General features: G+C 46.7%; 1 protein-coding gene across 1 annotated transcript; it reads right to left on the bottom strand.

The window, feature by feature from the left end:
• Window positions 1-1,151: 1,151 nt before the first annotated feature.
• On the bottom strand, window positions 1,152-3,764 carry LOC100491521 (E3 ubiquitin-protein ligase TRIM39-like). Its single transcript, XM_031897404.1, has 2 exons — window positions 2,921-3,764; window positions 1,152-1,201 (listed from the first exon to the last, which is right to left on the bottom strand). The coding sequence occupies exons 1-2, from the start codon at window positions 3,516-3,518 to the stop codon at window positions 1,152-1,154; spliced, it is 648 nt and encodes a 215-aa protein (XP_031753264.1). The 5' UTR covers window positions 3,519-3,764.
• Window positions 3,765-11,818: the final 8,054 nt, after the last annotated feature.

Raw genomic sequence — 11,818 nt, 5'->3', positions numbered from 1 at the left:
AAGCTGACAGAGTGTGTATATGTGTAGTGTCCAGGTCTATATTTTGAATGGACTCGCCATTATAAATTTATTTCTCTAATATATTTGTGTAGGTACTATGGTCAACAAACACCACTCACCAAGGTGATATATTTAATGTGTGGAAATAAGTTACAGAAACTACAGAAACTTAATTGACAGCTTCCCAATGCAATACAAAGTGTATGTATGTATTCATTTAAAGTATTGAAAATGTATGTGTGTGTGTGTGTCAGGGCTGTGTGTGTGTTTGTCTGTGAGACCAGCCTTTTGTTGCTGATATATACCCCTGTTGGAAAACCCCTCCCCCTGTATTACCCCTGAGATGTTCCATATGTTCCCTATAAATCACATTCCAGACATAAGGAACAATGGGGTATGTGAGGGATAGTGTGAATGGCAAGTCAGTTGCCCACTTGAAATATGTTAACCCATTCAGGCCTGGGGTATAACTAATTTTCCAATCCCCAATACTAAACACTATGTAACAGTGTCATTTAGAGATAAACAGTGCCCCATAAATATCATGGCAGGGTCCCTTTAACATCCAACCATACTCACCTCCAGTTCTTCATACATTTTCCTTTTATAAATATCCCATCTCTATACATAAAGCTTCCCCACACGGGATTTCAGGTAATACTTATACACAGCTTTTCTTGTTAGAATCTCAGGCAGCTCATTTAAGATTCCCTTTCTCTCTCTCTCTCTCTCTCTCTCTCTCTCTCTCTCTCTCTCTCTATATATATATATATATATATATAGGGGGGGAGGTGTGGCAGCCCTAGAAAACGTGGGTTTCTACTGTACATTATAAAAACAGGGAGTCCCAACGTGTGTGAGATTTGTGGCTGCATTGGTGGAACATGGCGCAAACGCATGGTATACTAAAGGGGCGGAGCATTCTGCTGATTGGGTCAGTTTCTCTCTTAGAAAGGACATCAGACTCCATGTAGGGGGAGGGGTCTGCCCTTTTGGGGGCTGTTTAGAGTCTTTTTAGGGATATTAAAATGAAAGGTTTACTTACTGTTTAACAGGCTGCCACAAAAATACTGGAATTCTGTTGGGAAACCATGGCATTGTGGGTAAAAACATCAGTGCGCCCCTGATTGGTCTACTTTGCACTTGTATTATTAATGGACTCTGGCGCCGTAGCCGCATTCTGGCCTCTGGGGCTCGGAAACTGCAATTTAATAGGAAGCAAAAAACCGACCATAAAGATTTAGTTATCAGATTTATTGTGTTTGTTTAAATTATATACAATACAAATAGGTGCATCAATCCCATGGGATTAGGAACTTTATTCATTCCCAAACCCTCCAACCCTGACATCATAAGGATCCACCTTCCAAAGTGGGTGTGAATGACCCCCAAGCAGTCAGTGGGGCTCAGTATAGTCACAGTGAGGGTCCCCCTATCTCTCATCTCCCTAAATATTGTGTCACCCTTGAATCAGATCTGCAATCGACTGCAGAGAAATGAACTAAAATATGGAAGCAAAGGTTCTCCCCTAGGGACCCCCATTAGAGTTACCTTTAGGTGATATAGTAGGTGCCATGGGTTTACTTAGTCTTTAAAGGCAATGTCACAGGGCACCACTGGGGGTCACTGTAATGTGCCCCATCCCACTAGCACTTTATTGGGGGACAATCATTATTAATAACAATCACCATGATACATATATATAGATATATAGATATATACTGTTCCCCTACTAGTGCCACATGGGACCCACCAGAGAACCTGACCCAAAGGAACCCAATAAAAGGCAGTAGCAGCGCCACAGCAATATGCAAAGGTTACTTGTAGAAGTGAAACCCACAGACAAATAACATACGTGTTGCATTTTCATGTGACTTTTTCACTTATATTATGGAGGCGGCACCTATATCTTTGCCCTTTGCCCCCTGTGCCCCTATTTGTAAGTGACTGGGCTCTGCTTCTATTGGCCCAACACTGGCAGCTGGAACAGACAGTTACGTACAGACAGGGCACAGGGTACATACGCACATTGGCCCTGCACTTCCTGCTTCCCCCCATACCCAGAATGCAGCATGAAGGGGCTCAGTGAAGGAGGCAGTGAAGGTGTGTAAGTGCCTGATTGGCTCACTCAGCTCATAAAAGGACAGGCGTCCGGCCTCATAGTCCAATGAGATCCTGATTCTCCTGCAGGAAGGGGCGTGGGGTAAATCTGTGTCTCTCTTGTCATGTCTCACTGTATAGTTATTATCCCATCTGTACAAACACCAGGACTTGTTATTATTCCCAATCCAGGACTGACCCCCTCCCCTCTCTATACTGGGATAGGCCGCCCCTACCCCCCAGCCCCCTGATTCACTGCCCTCCACTTCCCAGTAATGTCGCCCTGAGGGGAAACTCCTGGTGCTTAAAGCCTGAGGATACTGAAATCTCTCTGGGGTTTGGGGGCGACGCTGGTCTGTATGTGAGTAGGAAGCAATTTTCCCATCCCCTGATACAGATACTTTATTCCCAGCCGTGTTTATATCCAGTACCAGCTCTGTAGCCCCCTGCCCAGGGAACCTTCCCTCTACCCCAGTCACAATCCCAGCTAAGCCTGTGAGTAATGTCTCTGAGATCCGACCCACATCCAGATCCCCTACAGCCGGGACCTTTATACCCTCTCTCTCTCTGCCCTCAGTATCTGCCCCCTCAGTACCCCCTCTCTCTCTGCCCTCAGTATCTGCCCCCTCAGCCCCACAAAAGGCAGCCCCATGGGATTCCCATTGTTCCTGTAGGACAGTGAGTGGATCTGCCATGTTGCACAGCTCCTCAATGTGCCGGATCTTCCTGGACAGCTCGTCCTTCTTTATTTCCAGCTGTTGGATCAGCTCAGAGAGTGGGAGTGAAAGCTCCTCTTTCTGCCTGGAGATGTCACTCAGGAGTCGCTTCTCTAGGGCTTCCAGCTCTTCCCTGATGCCCCTAAACAGGGCAGTGACTCTCTCTGTCTCACCGGCTGCCACTTCTGCCACTTTTCTCATGCGCTCCTGCAGCCTCTGGATTTGCCCCTCAGTCTCCTCTCTCTCTGGGCTCAGTTTCTCCAGAACTTTCCTCAGTTTCTCTTTCTTCTTCTCAGAGGCCTCACTCAGCAGCTCCACCCTGTGGCCCCGGTGCTCCCTGGCCAGGCAGCAGTACACACAGACAGGGGCCCCATCCTCATAGCAGTAACAGTCCAGGAGTTTGTTGTGGGTGGAGCATTTTCTGTTCCCAGAATTCTCAGTCCCGTCCGGCTCTGGGTCAGTAGAAAGGAATCGCTCTGCGATGTTCCGCAGTGTCAGGTTCTTTATCAGCTCAGGTTTCTGCCCGTATCTCTGCCTACATTCAGGGCAGGAAGGATCTTCCTCTATCCCCTCCTGCCAGTCCCAGGTTTTCTCAATACAGATGAGGCAGAAGTTGTGCCCACAGGGCAGGATTACAGGGTTGGTATAAATGTTCCGGCAGACGGAGCAGCTCAGCTCAGCTCTCAGATCAGCAGCCTCCATCACTGAGGTAGAGAAAAGAAATTAAACTAAGATTTCTCCGACTCCCAGTAACCAGTTCTACCTGTTCCCCCCACACACAGGGTGCGACAAGTGTGATCCAATTGGGCACAGCCAGTAATCTAATGAGTCAGCTCTGCCCAATTACAAACCCATCAGCACTGGCACTTCTCTCATTGTAATTCAGTTGCATTAGGTGTGTCTCCCCCAGATGACCTAATTGACACAGGAATCAGAGGGAAAATGCTGCATTGTGGGTAAAAAATATGGTGATTGCACCCAATGTTGCACTCTGCTCACTGCACTTGTAAAGCCATTGAGAGCTACAGTATTATGGGCATCTCGCAGCATTCCCTGTGTCTATATCCCCAGGCACCGGTTCCCTGTTATTAACACTATTCTCATGTACAGAATTTGTGGGAATCACTTTTTACTTTTCTCCGGTCATTGGAGAGTGATTATTGTGTTCATAGCATTCATCCCCCTGCCCGTTTCCCTCCAGTATTCTGCCTGCCTGAGCCTACGGTTCTGCCGTTGTGCCCTGCAGTTTGGATCCTACCGGCCGGACTTGTATTTGCTGATACACAGACTTATGGGCATCCCAAGTGGGCAATAATGTTGTCCAACTCTTCCTCTTCCCTATGTTCTGTTCTATGGGATAATGTAATTACAACTTTGTCTTGACTATAGTACATAAACCTTCTTGGATGACTGTAATAAAAAGGGCCTTACCGGCTCGGCGGGGACGCCCGCCGCGCCGTCCTTCCAATGCGCCTCCTCTTAGTGTGCACGCGCGCACTTCCGCATCTTAAAGGCGCATGCGCGCTGGTGTCATGACGTTAGCGCGCAATGGCGCGAAATTCAAACTATTTAAAGGGCCATTTTCATTAGGCTCATTGCCCGTGATAGGTTTATTCCTGGTGCCTGTATTTGTGCTTTAAGCTTTTGGTTGTTCCTGTTTTTGACCCTGCATAGGCCTGTCTGATTCTATCAAGGATAGTCTGGTCAACTATCCCCTATCTTCTAACCTGGATGACCTCATGTCTTTAGCCATCCAGGTAGATAGGAGACAGAGGGAAAGAAGGGGTGAGAGGAATACCTCTCTTCGTTCTAATTTTTTCAGCTCTCCCAAAGCTGTGTCTAATTTTGAATGTGCTGGCCCCTCCGTACCTTTGCCTCAGGAAGAACCCATGCAATTGGGCATTTCCCGCTTATCTCCTGAGGAAAAGGCTCACAGGCGTTCCCAAGGGTTGTGTATATACTGTGGGGAGAAGGGTCATTTCTTAAATCAATGTCCTAAGAGGCCGGGAAACTCCCAAGCCTAAATGGAGAAGGGGAGCTCCATTTGGGTGCAGGTGTTTCCTCTCCCCTATCTGCCTCTAGGATTTTGATTCCAGTCAAACTAACCTGGCCCACGGGCTCGGTCAAGGTATCTGCTTTTGTGGACTCGGGGGCGGAGGCGAATTTTTTGGATCCTGCTTTTGCAGCCAAATTTGGTGTACCTTTACTTCCTTTAAGTACCCCCATGAGAATCATGGCAGTAGATCAAAGACCTTTAGGATCAGGATTGGTTTCTGAGAAAACTATGTCTCTGTCTTTGAGTATAAATTCTCATTACGAGGAGTTAGCACTTTACATCATAAAGGGTGCTACCTCTCCGCTCATTTTGGGGTTGCCGTGGCTCCAGACTCATAACCCCACAATTGACTGGGCATCTGGGAGAATTATTCAATGGGGACCTAATTGTATGGGTTCATGTATTTCTCCTATAGTGGCAGTCACGTCCCTGGAGGGCTTACCCGCAGCTTATAAAGACTATATTGATGTATTTTCAAAGAAAGCTGCCGAGACACTACCACCTCATAGGCGTTATGATTGCCCAATTGACCTTATTCCTGGCTCTACTCCCCCCAGAGGGAGAACTTATCCTCTTTCATTGCCCGAGGCCCAGGTAATGAAAGAGTATATTTCTGAAAATCTAAAAAGAGGGTTCATTAGGCCCTCAAATTTCCCTGCCGGTGCTGGATTCTTTTTTGTGGGCAAGAAGGACGGAGGTCTTCGCCCATGTATTGACTATAGGTGGCTTAACAAGATTACTGTTAAAAACCGCTATCCCCTTCCACTAATTTCTGAGCTTTTTGATCGCGTTAAGGGTGCCAACATCTATACTAAACTTGACCTTAGAGGTGCTTAAAATCTCATTCGTATCAGGGAAGGGGATGAGTGGAAAACTGCTTTCAACACTAGGGATGGCCACTATGAATACTTAGTAATGCCTTTTGGTCTCTGCAATGCTCCCGCTATGTTCCAGGAATTTGTCAATGACATTTTCCGGGATCTGCTGGGGGTGTTCGTAGTGGTCTATCTGGATGACATTCTGATTTTCTCCTCTAACCTAAGTGACCATCGTAGTCATGTCAAAGAGGTGTTACGAAGGTTAAGGGAAAATAATTTGTACGCGAAACTTGAAAAATGCACTTTTGAGGTTAATCCCGTTCAGTTCTTGGGGTTCCATATTTCTAGTAAGAGTCTAGAAATGGATCCAGAGAAAGTAAGAGCAGTTCTGGACTGGACACAACCTCTTTCCCTACGTGCTACCCAAAGGTTTTTAGGTTTCGCCAACTATTATCGTCAGTTCATTAAAAACTTCTCCCTGATTGTTGCCCCCATCACTGACCTTACTAAGAAGGGAGCAGATCCCAGCTTGTAGCCTTCTGAGGCTGTGCAAGCATTTAATTTTCTTAAGAAAGAATTTGTATCTGCCCCCATTCTCCGTCATCCTGATACTGCCCTTCCCTTTATTGTTGAGGTCGATGCCTCTGAGGTTGGGGCAGGGGCGGTTCTCTCTCAAAGGCACCCTTTGACTAACAAACTGCACCCTTGTGCATTTTTCTCTAAAAATTTTTCCCCTTCTGAAGCCAACTACGATATTGGTAATAGAGAACTGTTAGCAATTAAGTGGGCCTTTGAAGAATGGTGGCACTTACTGGAGGGGGCTAAACATGCTGTTTCTGTATTTACAGATCATAAAAATTTATTATATATTGAGTCGGCCAAACGGTTGAACCCTAGACAGGCTAGGTGGGCTCTATTCTTCACCAGGTTTAATTTTTCTATTACTTATAGGCCTGGCTCCAAAAACACTAAAGCTGATGCACTCTCTAGGAGTTTTGAATCTAATCCTCCTGACCCTAGGGAGTGCATACCCATTATCCCGGGTGAGTTGATTGTGGCAGCTCTGGGGGTTGATCTCACCAACCTTTTATCAATAGTTCAGTCTTCTGCCCCAGTTGGGACTCCCTCCGGGAGGCTATTTGTTCCTGAAAATCTCAGGGAACAGGTGTTAAAAGAAGCTCACGATTCCAAAATGGCAGGGCACCCTGGCATTGCCAAGACCGTGTCTCTCCTGTCTCTTAGCGTCTGGTGGCCCTCCCTCACTCGAGATGTCAAAGCTTTTGTTAATTCATGTTCTGTCTGTCATAGATCTAAGTCTTCCAGAAACCTTTCACAGGGATTGTTAAGGTCACTGCCAATCCCTGACAGACCCTGGTCCCATCTTTCGATGGATTTTATTGTAGATCTCCCTCCTTCCCAAGGAAAAACGGTAATTTGGGTGGTAGTGGATAGGTTTAGTAAGATGAGCCACTTCATTCCCCTCCCACACCTCCCTTCCGCTAAATCCTTGGCTGATTTATTTGTGTCTAATATTTTCAGGTTACATGGATTTCCGATTAACATTGTTTCAGATAGAGGGGTGCAATTTGTTTCTAAATTTTGGCGACCATTCTGTTCTCTGGTTGGGATTGAATTATCATTTTCCACCGCATATCACCCTCAGACCAATGGCCAAACTGAAAGAGTTAACCAGTCACTTGAACAATTTCTGAGGTGTTATGTGTCTGACAATCAGTCCTCTTGGGCGGAGCCATTACCCTGGGCAGAATTTGCGTATAATAACGCCACTCACTCCTCTACTGGTCAGTCTCCTTTTTTCATTGTTAATGGTCTTCACCCAAAAGCATTTTCGTTTTCCGGTTCATTGTCGTCTGTGCCCTCTGTTAATTCTTCGATTAGTCAGTTTGCTAAAATTTGGTCTGATGTTCATGAGTCACTTTCTAAAGCTACTCCGATCCAAAAGAAATCTGCTGACAGATCTCGCAGGGAGGCTCCCCACTATCAAGTTGGTGATTCTGTCTGGCTGTCCACAAAGAATATTAAGTTGAGAATCCCTTCTCTTAAGTTGGGGCCTAGATTCATTGGCCCTTATGCTATTACTGAGGTTATAAACCCCTCTTCTGTTCGTCTTAAACTTCCACAAACCTTTAAGATTTCTGATTCTTTCCATGTTTCTCTTTTAAAGCCAGCTCCCCAGGTCCGTGTATTTCCTGTTCCTCCCCCAGTATTGGTTGACGGGCAGTCCGAGTTTGAGGTACAGGAGCTTCTCGACTCTCGTATGGTGCGTGGTCGGCTCCAGTATCTAGTCAGGTGGAAGGGCTATGGCCCTGAAGAGAATTCTTGGGTTTCAGTTAATGACATCAAGGCTAACCATCTCAGGAAACAATTCCATTCTAGGTTTCCTGAGAAACCTGGGGGTCCAGTGGCCCCCCCTGGAGAGGGGGGTAATGTAATAAAAAGGGCCTTACTGGCTCGGCGGGGACGCCCGCCGCGCCGTCCTTCCAATGCGCCGGTTTCCTCTTAGTGCGCGCGCGCGCGCACTTCCGCATCTTAAAGGCGCATGCCGTCATGCCGTCATGACGTCAGCGCGCAATGGCGCAAAATTCTAACTATTTAAAGGGCCATTTTCATTAGACTCATTGCCCGTGATAGGTTTATTCCTGGTGCCTGTATTTGTGCTTTAAGCTTTTGGTTGTTCCTGTTTTTGACCCTGCCTGGCTTTGACGATTCTGATTATCTGTATCCTGATCCGTGCCTGTCCTTGACTACTGTTTCCACCTCATCCTTCTGATTGATTACCTGGTTTGACCCATTGCCTGCCTGATGATCCTAGTTATCTGCCCGCCTCGACCCAGCCTGTTTGACCACGAATTTGCCTACTCCTATCTGTACCGTGACCATCGGCCTTAAGACTTATCTACAGTCGTGCCCCGTTGCTAGCCAGAACTCCTGCTCTGCACCTCTCGTATAAGTCCAGGAGGCATCCGAGTAGCTGAGGGCTCCTCCCAAAGCCAAAGGCGGTCACGCTACTGGTGAAGCACGAGCCGAGACCAGGGTGCTTGGCACTTGTTCTGGTATTGGGTGCCGACCGTGACACTGACAGTGAGATGCAGCAGATGAGTATTCGCTGATAACTTCTTTCTGTAACTAACTTATAAATATATCATCATAGTGTTGTCAAGTAACAGGGAAAGATCAGCCATAAGGCTCAATGTAACATCTGTAGACTGCTGGGATGTCACACAGAGCATTAGCGCCAGGCATCCCATCTCATTGGGAGAGGGGCAGAGACATTGGAGAGTTGGGGTTCTGTTGCTTTCATGTACCAGGTATAGGGTTGCCATATGTTCCGTTTTGACCCAGACAGCCTGGTTTTCAGCAGGGCTGCCTGGGTCAAAACCTCCTGCCCAGTTTCCCTAATTAGGAAAACCAGGCAGGACTCAGTAACATTGACACAATGATTGGCCAATCACCACGTCATAGCCCCACCCCTGTGATGTCATGGCCCCTCCTCCTCCCTGCCCTCTTAGGTGGCAACCCTATCCAAGCAGCAGGGAGGGATCTCAGAATCATTCACTTTCCTTGGAAGCCATTGGCTCTTTTTCCACAAACATAAGAATAAAGGAAAAGATAAAATGTTACCTCTCTTGGGTATTGGAGCCTATGAAAATAAAAGGGGCAGCAGAACAATTCAATTTGCCCACTTTAATTTTTTTTCCTAAGCAAAACAAAAGCTATAGGGACACAGATGCCGCTCTTAGTTCCAGTTTAGTGGCGCCGGCGATACCCACAGGGGTGAGAGTGGGAATATTCTGGCTTATTGTACAATTTCCTTTGCTCCCTATTTCCTGCAGAGGAAGAGGTTCCCCTGTGTAAGGCAACAGCAGGGAATAAAAGGAAAGTACACGGATATTCAAGTTAGAAAATTAACTTAGGGCCACCAAAGTATGCATAGTAACAAGCATTGCCATTGGGCCATCCCCTGGCAGCATAACATTTGGGTTTATCCTCTACCATACTGTCAGGACACAGAAGGGTTAATAAAGCAATGCATTAAATACCCACCCCTTCCTGCCCTCCTCCATCTTTTTTTTCTTCTGTTCTGTCCAGGACCAGATCGGTTTTGGTTTTTATTTTTTTAGAACTCACTTGGGCCTCTTTAGGGTCAGATTCCAGGCGCAGTTTTCTGATACACTTTCTCCGCCTGATGCCTGCTCCATTGTGATTGCCATAGCGCTTTCTCAGGAGCGGGTCCCCTATTGCAGCCGGGGAAAGATACCGTTCTTGGTAGGAATGCATGTCTGTGTGGGCATTAATGTCATCAATCAGCACAGCCTTATCTTGCCGGCAGCCGGGGTCTGCTTTGCCTTATGCACCCGCAGATCAGTTTGAGCAGAAACACTCCCAGAATGGACCCGGCTGCTGAGAAAGGTGCTGCCCCTAAGGCTACTCGGTGATTTCTGTTCCTGTCAGTTGTGCTGCAACGAAAAAAGTGTGTTATTAATGGCTGTTATAGCTTGTAGGCTTACTACCCCTGTTGAAGAGACGGCCAGGAAAAGGCAGAGGTCACAAGATAAGGATGTCAGACCCTGTAAAGCTTGTAAGAAGCCTGCTCTCCCAAACAAGAGGCTGTGCAAGGAATGTGTGGCTGAGATCTTAGAAGGAGATACAGACATTCCACCGGCACAGAAGCATGCTCCAAACATAGATTTATCACAGACCCCATCAACATCCAGGGAAACGTCACAGGAGGATATATTAGCCTGGATTAAGCAGGCTGTTTCTCTGGGCATTCAGGAAGCAACAACTGCTCAAGTGGCTCCTTCTGTGATCCAGTCAAATCAGCCTGATGTGCCTGAGGATATAGAGTCAGATTTAAGTTCATCTGAAGAGGAAGGGGAAGAGGAAACCTCCTTCTTTGATATGAAATATATACCAGACTTTATTAAGGCAGTGAGGCATTAGTATTAGAGGAGCATGGTCAGTCAGCGACTAATGTATTTTTTGCCAAAAAGAAAAAGCACACCTTTCCAGTGCACAAGGAGGTGCAGGATGTTGTGAGTTCAGAGTGGCACAAGATGTCCAGGGAGGTGCCAGTGGAGGCCAAGTTTGGTAAGCTATATCCCTTTCCTCCGGATTCACAGGAAGTATGGCATAGTCCTCCAACTGTGGATGCGCCAGTGGCCAGTTTATCCAGGAAGACAGCCCTTCCAATTGATGATGTCTCAGCATTGAAGCATCCGATGGAAAGGCGAATGGAGACGGAGCTTAAGAAGTTATATATGACAACAGGAGCCATGTGCAAGCCCTCTATAGCCTTGGTGTCAGTGGTTAAGGCTCTGTCCATTTGGATAGAAGATATAGAGCAAATGACCAGGGGAGGTGAGCCCCGTGAGAGAATCTTGGCATCCCTGGCAGATTTAAAATTGTCCACAGCTTTTTGTCTTGGAGCAGCAGGAGATCTGACTAAATTATCAGCGAGATCAGTGGCTTTAGCTGTAGTAGCAAGGAGCTCGGGCTTAAATATTGGTTCGCAGATACAGCCTCAAAGAATGCGTTATGCAAATTACCATTTGAAGGGAAGATGCTATTTGGGGGGAAAAGCACTTTCCTCCCCCAAACCCCAAGAAGGTTTAAAGATCCTTCTAGACGTCAGACAGACAAATTTGTTACTAAGAGAAGAGAAGATTTCAGATCATATGGGCCTGGTAAGGAGCCTTTTCGTTCATCTTCTTGGAGAGCAGGACAGTCCAGTCTTTTTTGAAGCAATAAGTCCAAGAACCCAAGATCTCCCAAGGCCCAGCAGAAGTCACAATGACAGGGGGTTAGTCCATCTTCCCAAGGTTGGGGCAAGATTGCTTCAGTTTTGGGAGGTTTGGGCAGAGGAGATACAGGACGCTTGGGTTTGCTCAGTCGGGAAGAGAGGGTATTGACTGGTATTCTGTCACAAACCTCTTTTTCACAATTTTATCAACACTCCTTATCCAGTTTCCCTTTTAAACAGGATGTAATGGAAAAGTATATTACAGATCTACTTTCCAAGGGGGCAGTAGTTCATGTGCCTCAGGGAGAAGAAGGCAAAGGCTTCTATTCTCCTCTCTTTCTAATAATAAAGGCATCAGGTGAGA

This window comes from Xenopus tropicalis, chromosome 2 (assembly GCF_000004195.4).
Source record: "Xenopus tropicalis strain Nigerian chromosome 2, UCB_Xtro_10.0, whole genome shotgun sequence".
Lineage (NCBI taxonomy): Eukaryota > Metazoa > Chordata > Amphibia > Anura > Pipidae > Xenopus > Xenopus tropicalis.
The sequence above is the reverse complement of the archived record's forward strand: the minus strand, read 5'-3'. Positions and strand labels throughout refer to the sequence as shown.

What these genes read in the sequence shown, in the direction of transcription:
- LOC100491521 (XM_031897404.1), bottom strand. Translation starts at nt 3,518, where the DNA reads ATGGAGGCTGCTGATCTGAGAGCTGAGCTGAGCTGCTCCGTCTGCCGG. An exon ending in GGAAGCCCTAGAGAAGCGAC is followed by an intron (nt 1,202 to 2,920) that starts TCCTGAGTGACA and finishes ATTAAATTGCAG; the next exon opens with TTTCCGAGCCCCAGAGGCCA.